At 27.5% G+C, this 25,243-nt stretch overlaps 2 protein-coding genes across 7 annotated transcripts; both read left to right on the forward strand.

Moving 5' to 3' along the window:
* Window positions 1-724: 724 nt before the first annotated feature.
* Window positions 725-8,773, forward strand: LOC113387992 (TAR DNA-binding protein 43-like). 2 transcript variants are annotated; one of them, XR_003368178.1, is made up of 11 exons: window positions 725-942; window positions 1,181-1,425; window positions 2,016-2,326; window positions 2,402-2,609; window positions 2,903-2,974; window positions 3,384-3,485; window positions 4,589-4,702; window positions 5,774-5,933; window positions 6,105-6,265; window positions 8,318-8,434; window positions 8,645-8,773. XR_003368178.1 is itself a non-coding variant. In XM_026625394.1 (11 exons), the coding sequence occupies exons 2-10, from the start codon at window positions 1,182-1,184 to the stop codon at window positions 8,393-8,395; spliced, it is 1,428 nt and encodes a 475-aa protein (XP_026481179.1). In that variant the 5' UTR covers window positions 725-942; window position 1,181; the 3' UTR covers window positions 8,396-8,434; window positions 8,645-8,773. The 2 variants fall into 2 exon arrangements, 1 of the variants encoding a protein (XP_026481179.1); XM_026625394.1 differs by having other exon boundaries at window positions 5,796-5,933.
* Window positions 8,358-25,243, forward strand: LOC113387993 (TAR DNA-binding protein 43-like; the record flags this gene model as incomplete). 5 transcript variants are annotated; one of them, XM_026625400.1, is given in 9 exon segments in its annotated part: window positions 8,358-8,430; window positions 19,276-19,514; window positions 19,732-20,039; window positions 20,502-20,787; window positions 21,959-22,051; window positions 22,270-22,371; window positions 22,579-22,698; window positions 23,053-23,192; window positions 25,111-25,243. In XM_026625400.1, coding segments are annotated over 8 exon segments (1,296 nt in total). In that variant the 5' UTR covers window positions 8,358-8,430; window position 19,276.

Genomic DNA, 25,243 nt, shown 5'->3' on the forward strand with positions numbered 1-25,243 from the left:
TTTTATATAATATGATTAATAAGATATATATAAAATTAAGTTGTTTTATTTTAAATATATATATATATATATATATATATATATCGTATATATATATATATATATATATATATATATATATATATATATATACATATTACTTATTACATTGTAAGTCGGAAGAATATAATAATTTGAAGAATTTTGTCAACTTTGACAAGTAACATTAAGATTAATGATGTTTTGAGTGTATTTTATCTGTGAGCTAAATTTGCATAATTTGCTTTGCATTGCTTCATGTATTGTTTTTAAAACCAAAAATTATAAACGTGACTGGATTGCAATGCATATTAACTTTATGGCTGAATAAAAATATCAAAATTGGATTATATAAAACTGCAGAGACCATATGGCAATGTGATTAAACCTTTATAAGACCATAACATTTTTCAAAATCATACATAATTTGTGATAGTTATTTTATTTAATAAGCTGCAAGTTTGAGTTATTAAAGTGTTGTAATAATAGGGTCTAAACCAAAAACAAAACTAAATATATTGTAAATTCAACAGTGATTTTTCTCACAAGTAAGACATAATGCAAGTATAATAAATACCGACTAAATCTAAACTGTTATATTTCAAAAGCACAAAGTGAATAATTACACAAATGTTTTCAAATTTTCCGCCACTTCTTGTAGGTTGGTAGCAATGTATTTTTATTATTCGATAACACTGTGCTTTTGCAAATGGCGAGCATTCGTGCTGATTAGATATTATTGTGTGTGAATCAAAAAGTTTGATTTTGTTGTATGTATCGTGAATAATAATATTAAAACCCTTATTTAAGCATTGTTGTGGCTGAATGAAGATATAATTGTTTTAAATTATATTATTTGTCAGATATTTGGAGTGATATATACCGATCTTGAAAGTACTGAGTGTGTTTAGTAGATCGATACACGTATGTATTTACACATTTATATTGTAAACATTATTTTATTGTTGGTTTTATTATTATTAATAAAAGCATTCATAGTTTTATATAATTAATATATCTCATTTATATCTAACATATATATTTTAATTAACTTCAAAACAAACATTGTATGTAGTGGCCATCTTTTTTTTTTACTTTAATTACATGTAAGCACTTGTTTGTCCCTTCAAGTTAACTGAAATATATTGTTTTATTTCAATAGCATGTCAACAGAATATGTGCAAGTTGCTGAAGAAGAATGCGAGGAACCAATAGAATTACCTTTGGAGGACGATGGTACTCTACTGTTATCTACTTTAACAGGACAGTTTCCTGGAGCCTCAGGTTTGAAGTATCGCAATCCTGGTTCTAAATCTATGCGTGGAGTCAGGCTCGCTGATGGAAGGATGCATCCACCAACATTACAAGGATGGAAAGATGAGATATTTTTCTGTGTTTTTCCAAAAGGTAGTAATATAAGTTTATGCTGATGTTATTTTTGCGGTTTGCTAAAACATGAATTTTTATCTATTTAATTTGAATATTGTGTTCATTTTCTCATTCATTTTATTTTTTTCAGATTTTGATCCTTCTGTTATAAGCGCAAATTCTATACCTGTCATCATAGACAAAATCCTATCCTATACTCATCCTAGTGGTAATAATTATTATATCCTATCCCTGAAATAAAAACACTTGTATACACTTCACTAAAAATATTTAAATGATTAATTTAAAGTATTTGTGAATTATTAGGAGGTAATGTGATTTATTGCCTAATATTTTCAATTGTATTGAATCTTCATGATCATCTAAGGGAATTTTATGTTTTATAATCCTAGTTGTGTTTATTTTTATTTTATTAAAGCATGTATGATTCTCAGTAAAGATTTACTATGAATGAATATCAGTTTTTAATAATTATTATTTAATTTTACATTTGAACAACAATCGGCACTTAATACTTCAAAATCTGCTTTTGATAACAACTCATACATCAAATTATCTATATTTGAATTGTATCTATAATTCTTTAATAATGTAGTTCTTATTTCCAGAAAACAAGCGTAAATCTGATGACACTTTAGAAAATTCTACAGCAAAAACAAAACGTATGGAAACAAGATTACGTTGCACTGACTTAATTGTTTTGGGTCTCCCATGGAAAACTACTGAACAAGATTTAAGAGAGTATTTTGAAACTTTTGGAGAAGTATTGATGGCTCAAGTTAAGAAAGATACTAAGACGGGACAATCAAAAGGATTTGGATTCGTAAGAGTTGGTTCTTATGAAGCTCAAATGAAAGTTTTATCACAGAGACACATGATTGATGGCAGATGGTGTGATGTGAGGGTTCCTAATTCCAAGGTAATAAATTAAAAATTAATTATACTTGATATCAACATATTCTGATGAATTTAATTATTTAATGATCTTTACTAGGAGGGTATGGTTCAACAAATGCCTTGTAAAGTATTTGTGGGAAGGTGCACAGAAGATTTAAGCGCAGAAGATCTTCGTGAATATTTCTCGAAGTTTGGTGAAGTAACTGATGTATTTATTCCTCGTCCGTTCAGGGCATTCAGTTTTGTTACATTCCTGGACCCAGAAGTTGCTCAAAGTTTGTGTGGGGAGGACCATATTGTTAAGGGTAAAATTATTTTATTACCAAAGTTAAATTCAATAAATTTAGTAAAATTGTTTTTAATGCAAATATTTATTTAAAAAGTCATAAATTCCTAATTTTTAACCATTAATTATATTAAAGCAATATGAAACAATCTCAAATTTTTATTTTGGACAATTACATATAATAAAATAATATCATTTCTTGTAATTACATGTTATATTTTTATTTTACTTGCACATTCTTCATTTTGTATTAATGAAATAAGTTTTATCACATTCTTATTTTTACTATAATGTTTAATTTTATTTTATCAGGTGTTTCTGTGCATGTGTCGAATGCGGCTCCAAAATCCGACCAAAATAGAAATCAAAATAATTCCAGAAGTAGTAAGTATAGCAATTATTAATTTTTTATAAACTAACTTTAAATTTACAAATGTACACAGTGTAATGCTTGATATATTTAGTATTTAATTTTAAATGAAACTAGAAAAAAAATAGAACAATAATTGATTTATAGTAATAATGGAATATTTTATTATAAATAAATGAATAATATTAAGTAAATAAATAGTTTATACATAACTAAATAACTGGAACTTATTGATAAAATAAATATTTTATTACTGGTAAAATATTTTATTATATTTGAATATAAATAATTATTTTACAGAATTTTAAAATTTCATGAATAAATATAATTTACTACCAGAAATTTATACTATTTATTTTATTAATGAAATATTTTTATTTATAAATGAATGATTTATATTCATTTCATTGTGTTTTATATCAGATATGAACATGAACCAGTATAGTGGAGGACCTAATAACCGAGGAGGCTACATGAGTAATGGAATGGGACAACCGGCCAATGTTTGGGCTAATAACGGAGGAGGTGATCAGTTTTCTTTTTTTGATTCTTAAAACTTTGTGATAATACTTAGATTTATCATAGTTTTATTTTAAATTATGACATTCGTAACCGTTATTAATAGAAAATATCTACAAATTTTTTATGTATGGATAAGACTTTTAAAAAAATTGAAAATGACAAATGTATTAAATGTAAAGAGCAAAACGATAGACGTCAACAGTTTACTTGGTTTGATCTCTCTGAATAATTTCATTAAACAAAAAAATTAAGATTATTTACATTTGTATTAAATTTGCCTGGATTAGGAAATACTTGGTCCTTTGCCTAATTCTTCTTAAAACTGAATGTGATTTTAATAAGTGTGTGTGGATAAACTTTATTTACTCTCGTCTTTCGGTTTTTATTATAATTTACATTATACAATACGCAGTTATATATTTTTGTTTACTATAAGTATCCATCTGTATCTAACAACATTGTTTTTTTTTTAATAATAATATGATTATTATAAAAATTTGAAAATATATTGTTTTTATTTATTTGAACCCTTTGCTGTATAACTCGTACTTATAATGTAAATTGAGCATGAAGAACAAATTGTTTTGAATCCTGTCAACTAGTTTTCTATTTGCATACAAAATATTCACTATCAACAAAATTAAACAGTAAACAGTTTTTTATAAAAATTTGAAACTGATTTTTGAAGTTAGTTTTTGAAAAAATCTTAAAAATACAGATATTAAACTGATTTATTAATGCAAAAAGGTGGTTTTGCATTGTTCTAACTGTAATTGCTGTGATTTTTTATTACTAAACTATATTTAATCATATTTTTCATAATTGTATTTTAAAAATCTTGAATGGCTCCTAAGATTTCATAATTTTAATATTAAAATATCAACATAATTGTCTTACTTACATTTTATGCTTTTTGAAAAGTACAAATACAATTTTAATCCTTTTTAAAAATTATTTTTATTAAATTCTAAAGTTATATTGAATTAATCAAATATGAGTTACATTTTATTTATTCTGAACTATTACAATATTTAGAAATTAATTATTTTGTTGGAATAAATATGAGTGATAAAAAAGATATATATTTTTAATGTTTTTGTCTTCAGGATCTCATCAAGGACGTGGCAATATAGATATGCCGAATTTGCAGACTCTTGGAATAAATCCACAAGGACAAAACAATGGTGGAGGTGGCGGTGGACAAAATCTTGGAAATATGGGTAAGTAGCATGAAATTTTGCTTTATAAATTACATAACACTAATATTTTTAAATTACAATAATTACAAGATCTGTTTTTAACGGATGAACATGTGTAGATCTATTATTTGCATTTATTTTTGAATTATTTAATTAGTGTGCTTTATTAATAATTTTAGAACAATGCAAAATAGTTTGCAATCAATTTGGGAATATTTTATATAGATTTATAACCATTTATTTATTATTATTTCAATATTCTGATTTTTTTTTGTTGAACTTTGCTTCGCTCAATTTTAATTTTTGATCTTAGCTTGGCATATTTGTAAGTGCATTATAATTTATCCATAGACATTTTACTACATGGACTGCTAGTCCTCATATGTTTTGCATTGTATATAGTGCTCAAACATAGAAGGGTATGTGACGTCACATGTCTGAGCGAACATTGCCGACGACAATTGCGTACTCTCACGATTGATCAAATGTCATATGTCATATGTTACGTGCCTAACATAGGCCTTATAATATATAAACCGATTTAATAGGTGGATTCGATTTTATGTACATTGATAATATTATTAATAACATTTCTTACAAAATTATCAGCCATCACAATTGCCATTATATTATTAAAATAAAACATATGACATATGATTTAATCAATTGGGATAGTCCGCGATTGTCGTCGGCTATGTTCGCTCAGACAGATGTTACATACCCTTCTATGTCTGAGCACTTATTTTGCGCTTGACTAGCACTCAATGTAATATAAGGCCTATGAATTTATCACATAATTTAATGTACAATAGTTGCCCTTTTTTACAAATACACATACATAACAAATATATTATTATATTATTTTTAATTATTTTGATGCATGAGCACATGAGCTAATTTACAATATTATACTTTTAATTCTTGTCTTTACTGTCTACATTCAATAAAAGTAATTTTAGTTACATAAAGCTTCTTATTCTAGCTTTTTTTTTGTTAACACTTTGCTCTATTAACTTTTTGCTTTATCTTGACATATGTCCGATCGTATTATACTTTATCAGATTATAAACAACACAATTTAGTGTACAATAGTTGCCCCTGTTTACGATTACAGGTATGGCAGCCCTGAGTGCGCTCCCTATGAATCCCGCTCTGGTCGCAGCCGCTCTCAACCAAGCCGGATGGGGCCTTATTGGCAACCTTCAGCAGCAGCAGGGTACGACAGGTGGACCTCAGCAGGGGGGAACTACGGGTACTACTACATCTTATCAATTTTTTTTTCAATAATAAAAATACTCACATTGCATTTTTATTAAACCTATTTGTGTTACAATTTCTACTTACAATATAAAATTTAATTTGTATATATTTTTTAGGCATTGTTTATTTTTGTGTAATAATTAGATTTGTTCTTGTCTATTAGCTACAGGAGCGGATCAGGGCTTCGCGGGCCCGAGCGGCGCGGGACCAGTGAGTACACATGGAACGCAGGGCCACCATCCGCATCAACACCAGGGTCAACAGCAAACTCCGGGTGGCAATTTTCTGAATTGGATGTCCCAACAGTCGGGTGGTAACCAACAGGTAGTAATCTATAAATAAATATGAAAAATATAAATAAATATCATGGTCTTATAGAACTTACTGAAATATTACGGCCTTACAAGTAGTTTAATTTTAAAAATTCATCAAAGTTTGAGAAAATGAATAGTTTTGATAGTAGTTTAATTTTAAAAATTCATCAAAGTTTGAGAAAATGAATAGTTTTGATATGATTTACTTGGTATAACAATAGAGTACTGGGTCGTAAATAATAATAGAAATTTTTGCCCGAATATTCTGTAATTTATCCGCAAATTTAGTGATATTTAGAGCAGTATTTGACTGAATTTATTTATTATATGAATTATTTGACTGAATTTATTTATTATTGTTCAATTTCATATATAGTAAACAAAATAATTTTAGTTTTGTAGAACTAAAAAATAATAGTTTATCTTGATTATATAACTTTGAAAATAATTATTCGTTATTCATGCATTATTTCCACATATAAGAATGAAAATATTTTTATGATAGTGAGAGGAAAGTTTTCAAATAAATAAAAATAATACATTTTTAAATAAAAAATATCATTAAATTAAAAAAAAAAAATTAGATACATGTTGATACATACTTGTTAATATCAATTTTAGTTTCAAAAACAATTAAGCTAAACTCGAGTATTGTCTGTTCAGAGCAATTTTGATTAATTAATTTTAAACATTCTAATTGTTTTTTTTTTGTTTGATTTCAAAAAATTGATGTCTATTGAATTGCTACTTAGACGTGTCCTTTTTTTACTCTCAAAATTTCCTGAAATAGAAAATACTCTCATACTTGCAACCAAATTATGCTTATTCTTGCAACCAAATTATTATAATTCTAAGTTTTTTGTTCTTTAATTTTGTGGCTTCTGGGGTTTAAAACTCTTTTTGTTTTAAGTTTGATCAGAGGATGTTACTTCTTCAAGAAGAAGTCACACTGATTAAAAATTAATTTAAAAATCTAAATTAATATATTTATTTATTTATTAACTTCCCGTAGGGTAAGTTATTGTAATGGGCCGAAAATCGGAATTGAAAATTTTTACATTTCTCGACGTTTTGAAGGTTTCTGAACATTTTGGCATACCTCAGAAAAAATGGATGTGTGTGTGTGTGTATGTATGTATGGATACAAATTTCCAGTCACGTTTGCGGGCGCACGGATCAACCGATTTGAATGGTTCAAAAAACATTCGATTCCTATTCATAGGGAAAAGAGCTGATTAGTTTTTGGCAAAGGCAGGTCCAGCCGTTTCGGAGATACGGAGCTAAATATGTGAAAAATGACAGTTTTTGAGAGAACTAAGCGTCCGATTTAAATGATTCAAAGAACTTTCTGCTTGTATTAACAAAATAATTGATTTTGGGTATAAATAATAATACAATACAATAATAAAATTTTTTGTATATCGAAAATAATTCAGATTTTATTTTTAATTCTGACTATAGTTCTAATATACTTTACAAATAATTTCAACTTTGCAATTCAGTTTATATAATTCTTATAATTATTAGACAATGTTACAATATTTATAATAATCTATTTGAAAACATTCAGTATTCCTCGAACATTTTGTTACGGTACGGGAAGTTCCAGCAATTTGCCTTAAGGCACGATGCCATAATTGCCTCAAGACAGAATTCCACTTCCAGCTAGTTTATTTATTAATTTTACAAGCCGTCAGTATAATATGTAATATTATAACAAGGCGTAAGTCAATATTTTATAGGTTTAATATAATTTAATTAATTATTAGCTATTTTATCACTTAATTTATTTACTATAAACTTATTTATATTTAGTTAATTATAATTATTTTTAAATATAACTAATTTGTGTGTTGCAAGTGTTTTTAAAATCTTTTATATTTGGCTATATTTTTCATTTCCAATTTTATACAGTGAAAACCGACTTTTTTCACTAAAAAAAACGGTTTTTGAAAACTGACAAACGCTAATCCAGACACTGCATATAATTAGGTTTTGCTGTTTAAAGATATTCTTAAATCATTTATTCGATTTTTGTAATGATATTTTTTTTCTCCGGCAGAGAACTAATCAATCTTGGCCACCACAAATTGCAGCACAGGGACCTGACCCAAATAAATCCTCTTTCAAGTATGAGTAATCAGTTTGTCAATGGAATCACAGAACAACAATTCGGTAGGTTTATTAAATCTAAGAATAGTTATTTAAACTAAACTCTTTAATTAATATTTATGATATTACAAATTTAAATTGACTTTTTTAAAATTATGTATATGTATTATCAAATGACGTGCGAACTACCAGGTATTCAAAGTAAATTTCAACAATTTGTGTGGTCAAAGTTCAGATTTTAAAATGATGAGTGCTGCTCTTACATTTATAAATGTAGGTTTATTAAATCTAAGAATAGTTATTTAAACTAAACTCTTTAATTAATATTTATGATATTACAAATTTAAATTGACTTTTTTAAAATTATGTATATGTATTATCAAATGACGTGCGAACTACCAGGTATTCAAAGTAAATTTCAACATTTGTGTGGTCAAAGTTCAGATTTTAAAATGATGAGTGCTGCTCTTACATTTATAAATGTAATGAATCAGGAATGTTATTTTTTCAGAATGATTGTTATGTTGAGTAAAAATTATGCAAAATTAGTAAGAAATGTAAATAGATAAGATATTTTAAAATGTTTGACTGGAAAGTATTTTGTTTATTATATTATAATAGCAAGTTCTTAGACACTTCTAATCGGTATGCAATATACGGTGGTATGGATTGTATAGGTATGAATTATAAGAGTAAATTAATTTCTATTGATTGACATGACTGTTGTATTAGAATGTAAGTTGATGTTTATTGAGAAATTGTGTGATGCAATAATTATGTATGCATTGGTGTTTCTGAAATATTAATAAAACGATTGTCAATGGCATGTATGTTTTTGTTACAAAAATTTCTTCTAGCGTATTATTGATTCAATCTTATGCACAAGAAAAACATATCATTTACAGCCACCATTCTTAAAGTAAAGTATAATTCATGCATATCACCAATCCTTGTGAATTTTTTTATTACCATAAATGATGAATTGGCCGGTTCAATTATTTTGTTATAGTTTTGTAAAAATTAGTGAAAAAATTGATAAAATTACTTGACTAGTTTTAAAAAAGTTTACAAAAGTTAGTTTACAAAAATTAAAATTTCCATTCACAAGGGATTTACGTTAAAACGAAAAGTATACATTGTTGTAAAAAGTTTTTACAGAACTTATAGTATGGCTGATGAGAGAAGAATGCAAATGCAGGATGTTGTATTTCAATGAGATGTATTGACTGGATATTGGTATGGTGTGCTTGCCAGTTGAAATATTAAGGTGAGCTAACAGTTTTGTTTAAAATGTGATTGATAGAATTTGGTCTAAAGAATTTTATTCGTATTATGTATCATATAGCAGGTCTGTGTGAACATAGTAAAGTAAATACATGAAATCAAATGCTCTGCTAAGAAGTTTGAAAGAAGTCTGAAGATGATTGAAATTAACAAGTACACAAATATAAATCGTCAGAATCGAGCCGTGAAGAGTATATTCCACGATTTAAAATGAAAAAGATGGGTTTCTTTTACAAATTTGTTAATTTTATTATTAAATTATACTTCTTTGATTAGCTTAACCATATATTACACACGTATTAAACGAAATATGGAATTAAATTATAAACATACATTATAAAATATTATAGGCCAACGAAAAGTAAGTTTTTTTTATTATAAAAGTTCATTAAAGTTCGGACTTTTAGTACATAAACCATATAGATATATTATGATTTGCGTTTGTACTGATCACCGTTGACCTGCATCCTTAAATAGAATGTGTTTTTAGAATGAAATGTGTTGAATAAATTTAATTAATACATTTACACTATAAGTAAGATAGCAATTGGAAATCGATTCAATTAGTTTTTGGTGAGAAGGAAAAATTTTATTTTAGAAATAAACAGTTAAAACTAGTGTGGCATCGTGCTTTCAGACAAATTCCTGGAACTTCTCGTACCGTAATGAAATATTTAAAGAATATTAAATGTTTTTAAAAAGATTATTATAAATACTGCAACTTTCATTATAATGGGCAAAATATATGGGCTTATATATTGGTCGGCGACGTTTATGTTTACATGAAAAGTAATATAAACAAATCTTAATCAAGCGGACTTGGAATTAAATGACCTTATCTCATATTTCTAAGATTTATATATAAATAAGCTTATATATAATTTATATATAAGTAAGCTTTAGAATTTTAGCTAGCATTGAAACCAAAATCTGAAACATTTTCGATATTATTAAAATATTCTTTGGAAATTAAAGAAATTTTTTTTAAAGTTATGATATAATTTTTTTCGTCCAAAAACTAATATTTCTTCACATTGTCGTCACAAGCAAAATATTTTTTGAATCATTAAAATCGGATGCTTCGTTTTCTCAAAAACTGCACTTTTAGCTAGGTATCCTCGAAACGGCTGGACCTATCTTTGCCAAAAACTAATCAGCACATCTCTCTGAATGTTTTTTGAACCATTCAAATTGGATGCTCTGTTCTCTCAGAATTATTTTCTATTTTCTGCACTTTTTACACCGTATCTCCGAAAAAGCTAGACCTGCCTCTGCCAAAAACTAATCAGCACGACACCCCATCAATAGGAATCGAATGTTTTTTGAATAACTCAAATCGGTTGAGCGGTCCTCCCGAAAACGTCGACGAAAAATAGTCATACACACATCCATGCCAAAATGTTAAGAAACGTCTAAAACGTGAAGATATGTTTTTTCCATTTTTCGACGATTACTATAACTTACCCTGGGGGAAGTTAAAAATCTATGTAAATAGCTAGATCATAATTGCTATTGATTTATGCAACTTGGCTTAAGGCAAAATGCCACTTACAACTACTTACTTACTTACTACCTATAACCTCAGAATATTCCAAACTAAAATATACATAAAATTTCTTATCGTTAGTTATGCTTAAAAATCGCAACTCGAGTATCCAATTTTCATTCATGACGAATATACTCGTCAATACACAAAATTCTGCCATTTCTCCATTTCGGCAATCACAGTTGATTAGTTAAATTAAATACTTAACTATAAATCAATTATTATTGACAGTTGATTTAAAAAATATTGAATATGTAATTATTTTTATGAATCTTCAATATTTTTACTTTCAAATCAGGCGCGAGCTTTTTCCTGTGTGATGGAACAAATCACGCCTAATTTTTTCACCGACGGAACAAACCAGTTAAATCTTTAATTTATTGTGTTGTCAACTTGTTAAATATTTGTTACTAAGATGTTCAGAGTCTAAAACAAAAGAGCATCAAAGAACCATAAAACCCAAGTGGTTGGCGGGTATTTTTTTTGGATATTGTGTGTGTAAAATTATCTTAAACTATTCTACAACTAATTCGTTATATAGTTCAATAATGTATTTGAATACACGAGATTCATATTTACAAAGCTCGAGCGCTTTTAATGAAATGCCGCGAGATACTGAAGAGGGTTATGAACAGAGGAGGTATGTGTTCAAATAGAGAATGTCTGAATTTCGAAAATGACAATCATAATTACAGATTAATACTTTACATATAATTGCACTACTATTTTACACAAGCTCGATCGAAAATTCGACAGTCAGATTTTTTTTTGGAAATGTTCACTTACAGAAGGGTCATATATGTACATTATACATTAATAATAATAATTATTATTATTATATTTTTTCAGATAGTGATGATGATATTTATGTTGATAAAACCAAAACTACTTGAACAGGCTTCCATCTAGATAATAGAAATAGAAAAAAGACAAATTATGTTTCTACTACCCTATTTTTTGTCAATTTCCATACTTCTAGAGTCCTAATTTGACTCCTCTGCAGGGGATAAAACTATAGAAAATGATATAAGAAATATTAAATTTATTGCATAACATAATCAACATAAATATTATAAATTAAGGTAAAACACAAGAGTTGGAAAATTACACAAAACAAATCAACAATTTTAAGGTTATGGCATAAGTATAAAAATAAATAAAATATAATATAGAAAACTGGTATAAAAACATTCGATGAAAATTTGAGTAATAAACATCTTAGTTCGTGCACAAGAGTAAAAAGTAATTAATTTAAAAATGCTAATCCAAAATAGAGATCAATGCAATTTTTTACAAATGTGTACATAAGCATTAATCAAACTACATTGTTGTTTTTTTGCATATAAAATATTTTTTGTTTGTGTAATTTTTTAACACCAAATTTACCTTACTTTCTAATATTTTTCTTATTTATTTTATGATAGATTTAATCTATTTCATATATTATTTCTTATATAATTTTTTGCAGTTGTGCTTACTGAATTGGGAACTAAAAAATATTTTTTTAGAAACATAATTAAGTTTTGTTTCTATTAATATTATAAAGAGAGAGGCCTGTTTATAATAAGTTTATAATAAATTTTGCATAATACATAATACATTAGGTGTTTTTAAATTTCTGAACTGAAAGTCTCTTTTGTTATTAATTTTTTTTAAGTTCCTAGAAGGAAAGGAACATTCCAAATCCCCAAAACGTTGAATAAAATAATGGAAAAACATTTTTTTTTAAATAAATACAAATGGTTTTGAATAAAAGAACTTTGAGGCTTAGTTCAGAAGCTTAGAAATTATAATATCTAGAAAACATATATAGCTTCAGACTTTCTAATTCGACGATGAAACATATTCTTGAAATGTTAATTTGCAGTCAAATAGTCAAAGTAAAAGACAATAATTATTTTGTTTCGAAGCTGTATGTGTGTCATCATTCAGCATATTTTAACAATATCTAAATAAGTTTTCTTAAAAAGTTTAAAAAATATTTTTTTAAATACATATATTATAAAAATTATTTGAAGATACACAAGCAACTATTTGTGTATCTTCTGACTATTTAGCTGCAAATTAACATTTTAAAAATATATGAATATAAGAATACACACACACACGCATATATTTATATATATATATATATATATATATATATATATATATATACATGTACGTATATATATATACATATATACATATACAATAAATGCCCAATAAAATGTTTTGGGCATCCATACAATAATAAAAAGAATTTAATGAAGTTGAATGTCTTCAAAAAAATAGCATATGTTTTGAGTCTTGGTTTGAACCATCTTCAGGGCTACGTTAAAAAAATTACCAGATTATGAATAATAATATACTTTTAAAACAATTTTGATGCGAATGTTAAAAGTTAATTTGAAAAATGTGTACATAAGCTTTAATTCAAACCAATAGGAACAACTTCAATTCTCATTTATGTGGATTGCTTTTAACTTCATTATTGTTGCTTACTATTAAACATTCAAAATCATAATTGTTTTAAAAATCTATTGTTTATTGTCTAGTTTTTTTTAATAATGTACTAAAAATAGGCCAAACCAATACTCCAAAACGTATGCTATTCTAATAGACATTATTCTTTATTATATATCATTAGTCAATTTATTATCCCTCTTATAAATTTCTATTTCAATCTGAAGTTGCGTTTAATGAACGCTCAGAAGTTGGTGTCAGTTTACATAATGTTGGTAAACGCGTCTGATTATTAGTTTGTTCCATCCCTTGTGAACCGACCAATGAGATCAAAGCACCAAGCTCGCGCCATTTCAGTATTACTCTGACCGTGGCGTTGATAACTTGTGTGCACAATTTACAAACGTTTTTGTTAGTAAAGTAAAACTAAGTAAAAAATAAACATGTTGTTGAAGCAAGTGGAAATAGAAGACTTTAGGAGGTTTGAAACACTGTTAGATATTATGATTTAATTGTATTTGCTTAAAATGTAGTTAATCGCGGTTTTATGTGGGTTTGTAGTTGTTAAAGTTTTGCCACTTAAATGGGTTCAAGACGTTATAGATTTATAAAAACGTTTAACTTAAACATTTCTTTAAGTTGAACTACGATAATTGATTTCATTTCTACAAGTTTTCAACAGTTTTCCACAGAAATATGTATAAATAAAAAAAATGGCGTCCAGTTTTCTCAGACATCATATATTTCACTTATAGTGAAAACTAATCAATGCTAATATAAATAATAATAGTGAATAACTTTCCGAATCGAATCGAATAAAAACAATGCCAATGGATATATTTTGATTTTAATTAGAAATTTTGAAATCAGTCGACTATGTTTAGTTAAAAAATAAAACGAGCTCGGACGATCTAATCACCATCTAAATTATTTCATAACTAGATTCTGATGATTTTTGTTTTGTTGAAATTTTGGATTCTATTACAATTTATCAAATATTTATTCGTATTCGAACAAAAACTTACGTTTAAATAATATATGTTAATTTATATTAGAAATTTATAAATTTTCAAATTGGCCGACGATGTATGGTCAACGATCTAATCATTATCTAAATTATTTTGTAACCAAATACAGATGATTTTCATATCGTTTAAATTTTGAATTTTATGAAAATTAATCAGGTAGTTATTCGCATTCGAAATCGAACAAATATTTATGTCCAATGGATATATTTTAATTTTTATTACGAATTTTGAAATCGGTCAATGGATGTTTGAAAGGACAAAAAATTTGAAAAAGTAACAAGTTGTAAGTAGCATTTTGTCTTAAGGCAAGTTGCTTGAACTTTCCAATACGTATACATAATCAACTCAATCAAGTAGAATTGAGATTCATTTATTTTTTTGGGTAAAATAAATAAAATGTTTAAATTTTCACTTTTCGAAAATTTTTACAAAATAATAATCAATACGATTTTCAATTGATGCCTTACATCAAAGCCAAGAAACTTATAATATCTGTAATATTATAAATTAAATTTAACACATCTCATTTCATCTATTTCGTGTTTTAAAAATGTATTAAAATATTATTTGCGTGTGGACCTCAACGGTAATCAGTAGCTGGTACGACACACAGAACGTACATTGTTCGGCGGCATAGATTCGTTTATTGATGAATTTTTATAGTTAAGGGGACATCCATTAATCACGTGATCGACTTTTTATGTATTTTTGGTCTTCCTCCTTCCCATTGGTGATACGCGGTGATATTCAAAATTAACCCCCCCTTCCCCACCAATCATCACGTGAATTTTCAGTTACGGGAAAAAATTGTAAAATTATTAAATTTATTTTAAAAATGTTTGGATTTTTTTTAAAAAAAAAAAACCATTTAAAAGATAAATATATGTGATATCTTACTATATCTCCCCCACGTGATATTTCGTGATTTTTTTTGTCAAACCCACCCTAAAAACCTCCCGTGATTAATGGATGCACCCTAAATCGCTTTTCTTAGGCCTATAATACATTAGTATGCTATTTAAGACGACGGAATTTGTTGTATACTAGCTGACCCGGCAAACGTTTTGCTAAGTAAGTTAGGTATATTCTCGACAATTTTAGAGAATCAAAAATATTAATACATAAATAAAAAATAATATAACTTAGAAAATGTTTTATAAATACCAATCAGTATATAATTATACAAATGAGATCTTTCCGAGCACCGTGTTTGAGAAAAATATGCCAAAAAGTGCATTTTCAAATTAACATTTCAAAAAAGTTGATATTTTGAGTTTCTAGTAACACTTGCGACCCGTTAAATAACGTTTTTGTGTATAAATAAAACTACAAACTTAACTACTTACTACAATTTATTCATAATTAAATAATATTCACGTTAAAGTAATTCAACATCATCTGTCAAAAACATTTGACATTTCACTATTAGCCACCGTCCATTGTTTTATTCAAATTACGCTTTTACAAAAAATTTTAAACTAAAAATGTAAAGTTTCTACGCGATTTTGAAATAATATCTCACCTTTCCGACAACCTACTGATTGGCATGAATTTTTCAAGACTAAGACTGGCCAAATGGGTTCAGCCGTTTTCGAGTTTTACTCGGACATTTGAAAGAGAGCTCCATTTTTATATATAAGATTAGATTAATATGTACCAATTATGAAGTGAAATTATTGTTAGAAAAATGATGGGGGAACGCAACGGTTTTTTTTTTAAATAGGACACGTTACGAAAAGGTTGGAAACCACTGACTGAATGGGCATGATTGGTTCAAGGTTCAATATTTTTCAACGTTTAACATTTACATACATAACGAACATTTACAAAGACTTTTTTTTAAAGTATTATTATTACAAAGAATTTTTGTTTAAAATTAATTAATTAATCAACATTGATGGTGTAACTCAAAAAATCGTTCATTTTCGTTTTTCCTCGTAGCGTGTTTCGCACCTCTTTTTCAGTGTTTCATATATTCGCCGGTAGTTGCTCTGTTTTCGTTTGCATCGCTAATCGTCAAATGTCAGTTCGTGTTCCACGCCATTTTGCATCTTTACAATCGATTTCGCTTTAACAATTTAACTTTAAATTGTTTTGTAGTTTTACGTTTAGTTTATAATTGTGAGTACACTATTGGATGCTGATATGTAAATAATATAAATTATTTATTGCAGATATATAATACATTTTTTTAAAGTTTGATAAAGTAAGTTCACAATATGTGTAAGGGATGAAGCGTGATCTTTGTATAAAATTAAGGTGACCAACTGGGTTTTGTACTCTTTTTTTGTAAACCGTACTTTTTGCAAATCCTGCGCTCTGATTGTACTTTATTATATAATTTTATACAAATACTTGGACTCTATTAAATATTAAAATAGAATGGAAAGAAGTTTCTTCAGTAATAATTGTTATTACTTACAATTTTGTCTTTAAAAGGATAAGGTAGCATAATCTCGAATACTTTAAAGAGTAAATTTACGTTTAAATGAAGTAAGAGTTAAGAAATGGAATGCCGAGGAAATAGAACTTGACAAAAGATAGTCAGAAATCTTTCAGCATTTTAGAGTAAAAGTTTTTATATTGTTCAAATTATATTTTTTCTTGGTAATGATAATTAGAGCAGTGAGAAGTCAGAACATTTTGTTAAAACATTATCTGCTGTCTTAAGGGTGTATTCTAGTGTAAGACTTGAAACAAATCGTTTTTTTTTTTCATATTTTTAAAGTTTAATTATTTAAGAATGTGTGTACAAGTAGGATTTTTTCATATTTAAATTATTATTGGAAATGTAGCTGTTTAATCGACGTTTCCTTCCATTTTCAAAACTTCAAGCTCGGTTTTATTTTTACTCACGTTTTCTTGAGTTTTATAAGACCGATTCACTGGAAATTATCAAAGAATCTTCTTTGTAGACTTCTATTGAGCAAATACTAAACTCATTTGCAACTTTCAATGTTGACTATTTCTAAAAAATTTGAGTAAATTTAAAAAGTGGTAAGAAATATTATCCTTTTTCAAACGGTCAAAAATTTTTTCTTTAGGGTCTGTTCAAGTATTACGTAAGCACTTTAGGGGGGCGGGGGGGTTATTGATTTGCTTATTTTGGGTGACATGGGGGCAGGGGGGTCTAGATGATGATTACGTCATAGTTTTTTTTTTTTTTTAATAATTTTTACAACTGTCCTGAAACGGACAACATGTAAAATATTTGACATAAAAAAAAACTGAGTTACCATTTTTGGCACTTTTTGCCCCATATCTCCGGAACGGCTAGACCTGCCTTCGCCAAAACCTAATCAGCACGTCTCCTTATCAATACGAATCGAATGTTCTTTGAATTATTCAAATCGCTTCATCCGTATTCTCGAAATCGTCGACGAAAATTTGTATACATTAATTGCAAAATGTTTACGTAAGCATGGGGGGAGGAGGTAAGAGCTTTGCTTACTTTTGATGACAAGGGGGGTGGGGGGGTGAATAATTGTAAAAATCTGCTTTCGTAATACTTGAACGATCCCTTAACTTAATCCTTGTATATGCCATTTTGCCACATCAATCTAAATTAATAATTTTTTTCCCATGTTTGATCATGACATGTTATGTTTCCTTTATTTTGCAAAACTTGCTCGTTTTTATCTTAAACTGCCTATGTAAATATGGTGCCCACGATTTCTTGAGTTTTAAAGGACCGACTCACATGAAATTATCAGAGAATCTTCTTTGTAGACTTCTCTCGAGCATATTCTAGCTCAGTGGTTGGGAAACCAAATGGGGTAAAAATGGAATTTTTGGGGGTAAAATTAATTATTTTTAATTGATATTCATTGTATTTGCTACATAATTGTCCATATGGGGAGTAATATCTTTTTGCGATGGGGGTAATATCAAGTTGGAGGAAAAAATTTGGGTAATGATTAAAAAAGTCTCCCGACCTCTGCTCTAGCCTCATCCACAACTTTCAATTTTTACTATTTAAAAAAAAATCAAAAAACAAGTGTTAAGAAAAATTATCTTTTTTCAAACAGTAAATTTGTTTTAAAAGTTGATTCTAGTATATGCCATTGCTGCATCATTGTAGATTAATAATCTTTATTTCCCATATTGGTTTACTAGAAGGGTTGCAACCGTGGACAGGGTCACATGTCAATTTTTTGAGAGCCCTCGCTGCAACAACTGTTAATTTTTAAAATAACTCACAATTTTTTTTTCTGTTGTACTCTCGTGACGTTGATAAATATATTATAAAAAAATGATGATAATTTTAAAATAACATGAATTCATGTCTCATCACTAGAATACCCCCTCAACAGTCTTTATTTAATATGAAAAATAAAAGTCCTTATACAAACATTTTTACTTAGCAAAAAATATATATTTCAAAGAAAAATATATTGCTTATATTACAATAAGAAATATAATAAGAAATAACAAAAATATATTTATTATTATTATTAAAACAAAATCAATCAATTTTATCACCTATAAAATATTCTTTTGGAACAAAAAATAGTTGGTCGCCTTGATAAAATATGATATTATATATCACATTGACATAAATTATTTTATTTTGATAAATCTTATTAATCTTATTTGATTTATTAGAATGGCATATGTGCAAATTGCTGAAGATGAAACAAGTGAACCAGTGGAATTACCGCTCGAAGAGGATGGAACCCTGCTCTTATCTACTTTGACCGGACAATATCCAGGAGCTTCGGGTTTGAAATTTCATAACCCGGGTTCAAAAGCTATGCGTGGCCTTAGATTAGCTGATGGCAGATTACACCCCCCAACTCAAAGTGGTTGGCCAGACGAAGTTTTCTTCTGCGTCTTTCCAAAAGGTAATATGAATTAAAATTGTTATTTATACTTAATGTATGATAATTTGACTACTAAGCAAATAATTGTGCTGCAGCATTAGTTTCATTTAGGTTTAGCAAGTGCAATCATAATTTTCTTATGCACCTATATTAATATTTAATATGTTTTCAATTGGACAATTAGAAATTGTTAATATTGCATTACTAATTGCTATATATTTGTTTTCATCTTATGCAGAAAACAAACGAAAATCAGATGATACTTTAGAAAGTTCAACAGCTAAAACTAAACGCGTGGAAAGTAAGACACGTACAACTGATTTAGTTGTATTGGGGATACCTTGGAAAGTTACTGAGGATGAGCTGAGAAAGCATTTTGAAAACTTTGGGGAAGTTCTTATGGTGCATGTTAAGAAGGACAAAGCTGGCCAATCAAAAGGATTTGGATTTGTACGAATGGGCTCATATGGTGCTCAAGTTAAAGTTTTATCTCAGAGGCATATGATTGATGGTAGATGGTGCGATGTCCGAATTCCCGGCCCCAAGGTACACCAATTAAGATTTTTTAATATTATACTCTATTATTATCATTAATACCTTGATATATTAATATGTATAAAGTAATTTTTCAATTTGGCAATTAAGTGACTAACTACATAATTTTATTAATTAACATTAATATTATTTTATGCAGAGTTTTTTTTGCTGAATGACGACACACATACAGTGCCAAAACATAGATAATAATTATTTATTGCTTTTTATTTGCTGCAAATATCATTTTGGGAATATGTTTTGATATTGAACAAAAATTTCATAGTTTATATTATATTACATATAGTAAATTTTATTATATTACATATTTTAATTTTATGATTAAATATTTTACATATATAAATAAATTATATATATATATATATATATATATATTTAAATATATATAATTTATTTATATATGTAAATATATATATAAATTTTGTTTTGTATAACGAAATTAACAACATAAAGGTTTCTCAGGAAGGCACAGGTAGACTATTGCCTTCTAAAGTCTTTGTGGGTAGATGTACCGAAGAAATGACTGCTGAAGATATTCGTGATTATTTCTCACAATTTGGTGAAGTGGTCGATGTTTACATTCCCAAGCCATTCAGAGCATTCAGTTTTGTTACTTTCCTTGATCCGGAAGTAGCACAAAGTTTATGTGGAGAAGATCACATTCTCAATGGTGTGTCTGTTCATGTGTCGACAGCGGCTCCAAAATCAGAACTAAATAAGATGCAAAACAATAAAAACAGTAAGTTTTTGATATCCTTTAGTCAAAAATTGTATATTATCTATTTAAAAAAACAAACACACACACACACACACACACACACATATATATATATATATATATATATATATACACTACACCAAGCTATTAGTAACTGGAACATTTAAACTAATTATTTTTGACTACTAATTTTTTGTTACATTCTAGTGTGTACAGATTAACTAATGTCTAAATACGAGAGTATTTATAGTGTAGTGCATTGTTGTATAATTGATTTTCTTTTTTCCATTAAATGACGGTCTCAACGAAGACTGAAACGTATGGATAAATAAAGTATTTCAAAACTACTTTAGTTTTTTTTCTTTACTTGGTGTTACTGCCCCAATCAAATTAACTCATCAAAATATATATCAACACCAAATTCACATACTTCAATATATATTGAAATGATATAAGTTGTTGGTTAGGGGTTGCTGGGGTTGATCCACACTGTCTCCAGGATACAGATCAGTCCACTCTTTGGTCCACGTCGTTGCTAGTAAGTTACTGTCACATAGAATCAGTTGTAGATTTCTTGGTCCATCCTTTCAATAGTGTGTAGAATCCTATCAACTCCGAGCCTGGTGTCGTGGGCACAGCTGTAAGTTGTAATATAATATGATAAACAGTGGTTGTAATCTCTTCGGAATCGTGAGCACTTTATTTAGGTATGGGCTGAAAGAGTTTCTCTACGCAAATATAATTGAAACACTGATTTCAGATAACTGTCACTTTTATTTAAATGTTCAATTACCCTTTTGACTTATCAACGGACATAAATTCAGGTTTTGATGTTAAGACATACTCTAGACTCTCTCTTAAGACTCACTAAATTTGATGGACTATCACTATTTTATTTAATAGATATAGGATGTGACATATGTGCACTTCCGCATTTGCGCTCTGGCCATGTACTTTGATTATTTATCAAATCCGCAGAAATTGCATTATTACATAATAAATATATATATATGTATATATATATATATATATATATATATACATACATATATATATATATATATTTATTTACTTATTTCTATATATATTTATTTATTTATTTACTTATTTATTTATATTATATACATCTGTTTGCTGGCATGCTTGTGTATGTCAATTATTGATTTATATTAAGTGCTAAATTTTTCAACAGATAATGGACAAATGAATCAGAATGGCAGACCTAATGATGGCAATTATACTGGTAATGGAATTGGTCAACCGATCAATGTTTTAAATAGTAATGGTAAGTGCAGTAGAATAGAAAATTTACCTTTAGTTGTTTTCAGTTGTCATGATGATTATTAACAAGTAACCAGTGGCATTCTTTGTTATTGTATTGAAAATTAAATTTGTATTGCAATTGTCTTTGCTTTTTTTTTCACTTGAAATTGTAGGAAATAAATTTTAAGTTATTCAATCAACTTCAAATAAATTGCTAGAAATAATGATTTTAAAAAATAGATTCTTACCAAGGACGTGGCAACATGGATATGCCTAACCTGCAAACACTTGGATTAAATTCCCAAGGGCAAAATACCAATGGGCAAAATCTTGCCAATATGGGTGAGTAAAAATAGTAATCACATGACATTGAAAATCACTAATTTTATTCTTATAAACATGAATCATAATATTCATATTAAGGGAGATTGTTACAGATAAGATCAGTAATAAGTGTACATTTACGAAGCTATGGAATGCTTTAATCTTTTTTTTTTCAAATATAAAACTTTGTATAATATGAAAAGATTCAATTATAAATATTTAAAGGTTTAGCAGCGCTTAATGCCCTTCCCATGAATCCTGCTCTTGTTGCAGCAGCCCTTAATCAAGTTGGATGGGGAGGTTTACTTGGCAATCTTCAGCAGCAATTACCCCCAGGAAATTCAGGTAATAATTGCATTTTCAGATTGAATATTTTTTAGATAGTTTTATTGGTGGTAATTCTGTACCAATTGTAGAAAAAATGATGTAGTAAATATAATTTAATTGAAAATCAATGTAATAACTGTAAACATAGTAAAATGAAAAATGAGTTAACTAAATAATGAAAATTAAATAAAATTAAAATGAATGAATAACGTCATAAATTTGATGAAATTCAAAGAAATAGAACAACATAATATTTAAAATTTAAATTATTAAAAGTTTGGAGTTTCTATTAAGTGTTATGTATATATTTTTGAAAAAGTTGTATATGAATTATGAAATATATATATATAATGTAGAATAATGCAATTACAGGAAATAATCAAGGGTTTAGCCCAGGCCCAATAAATAACTATGGTTCACCAGGACCGAACAATCAACAGCAACCGGGTCAGAACGGTCCAACTAACAATTATTTGAACTGGATGCCACAACATCCTAATGGTAGCCAACAGGTACAAAAATAATTCAATAAATTAGCAGTAACATTAATCAGTGAAAGCTTATTTTAGATTTGATGATAATGCTTCACTGGCATTTGGATTATACAAAACTAACTAAACTTTGATAAATAATGTTACTGCATTTTTTATAACATGTGCTTCTATATTTTTGTTGGATGCAAATTTAAAAAACTTGGTTTTTATCATTTTTTGATGTCACAGTGAGTTACATGACTTTGCATTTTTAAAATCCTGAAATGGTCAGATGGACCACTACATAAATAATTATTGGTAGTATAGAAGCATATGAATTAGTTGACCTAAGTCTAAACTAATTAAAGATCAAGCCTTTGTTTTTATCTTTAATTGGTGGACGCCTTTGACTAAAAGTAATATTTCATCTTACGCAAATATTTTCTAGTAAAGTTTCAGGAATCAGTTTGATATAAATGAAAAAAAAAAATGCAAGTTTGACCTATTATGAAATACACATTAGATACAAGGAATAAACAATTGTTTATTCAATCAGATGAACATTTACTTTTCCTTTGAGTAACTGAAAGTAATATCTGATTAGATATGGTAATAACATGTTGATACACTAGTTTGAGTGATTGTGAGTACAATTGTGGTATGAACACATTCACACATTTGTGTTGACAGTTCAGTTTTTGTAACTGCCGAGTCAATAAAGGTTCTTTGAAGAAAGTCTTCAGAAACAGTCCGAATTGGTCCATTTTTTTAAAATATTAATCAGAAACATTTCATAAGGGAAAAATATTTTTTTTAATGATTAAACTATGTATGCTATTTATATTAGGAAATAAGTTTTTGAGTGGATTTTTTCGAAAGAAAAAAAAAATGTGTATTAATTTTCATATTCATTATTATTATTTCATACAGATCAAAATCAAAATAATTTTTAATGATGAATGATATTTAAAAATTTCATAGGAGAAAAATATTTTTTAAAGATTGTTTTTAATGAATGTAACTATTTTCTACATCTTACACATTTTTCTTATCTACACTGGTTTGTTTTTTTAATTATAACGACTTCACGCATATCTTGGGGAATCCCTGGGCTTAACCGACACAACGTTTAACAAAACAGCGGGTTATTACTAAACAGATACCTATTTCTTCTAGTATTTGGATAAATGATTTAATTGTTAATACACATTGTGACTTTAGGTAGGAGTTTTAATATATTTTAAATCTGCCAATATAGTAGAGTCAGTAATTTTTGTCAGTAGGATTATTTGCAGAAAGTCTCCACAAGCAGCTCTGATTTTATTCTATTTTTTTCAAGTTTGTTTTTTAGTATTATTCATAATCAAAAACATTTGTGAAGAGGTGATATTTTTTATTATTGTTTAAAGAATATGATTATTATTTACATTGAGAAATTAGTTTGAGTGAATTTCTTTAGAAAAAAATATTTGTCTATTATTTTTTGTGTTATAAGTACAGTTGTTATTAATAATTAATGTATTCGAGCTAGGTTTGGCTGCTTCAGGACAATTTTTTTTATTTGAATGTTTCGTAATTTTTGAGAAATATGGTGGGTATTCTTGTAAGAATTCGAAATTATGTATATATTTTAAAGTCGTGATTTTTTTCAAAAAAAAGGATCTTGAAGTAGTTAAAATGCTTGAATACCTCAAGAGCCTTATGATATAGTCAATTCTACACTTAATATAATTAATTTTAATTTTGCTGGAAATGTTCAAGTATTTAACAAAAATCACAGTGCACATATTTTTTTATCTATTCAGGAAATTTTCATAAAAAATGATTATTTCCAAAAATGAACAAAACCGGTGCTGATTCTGAGGACTTTCTAATTTTCAATCATTCATGCCTTTATTACTCGGCTACGACATTATGTTCAGTTTGCTAATTTAAAATAATCATGTTTTTGCCGCAGACATTTTGACTTGGATTTCGTTACTTGCTGCATAAAGACTGGACATAATTTTTGGCAATTTTTATTTGTGGTATGTGAGTAAATATTGGATGTGATACTACAATGTATATTGAATGACTTTATATAACATTTT

This window comes from Ctenocephalides felis, unplaced genomic scaffold, assembly GCF_003426905.1.
Source record: "Ctenocephalides felis isolate EL2017-DRISC unplaced genomic scaffold, ASM342690v1 CF-g0.4_SCAFFOLD_03572, whole genome shotgun sequence".
Taxonomy (NCBI): domain Eukaryota; kingdom Metazoa; phylum Arthropoda; class Insecta; order Siphonaptera; family Pulicidae; genus Ctenocephalides; species Ctenocephalides felis.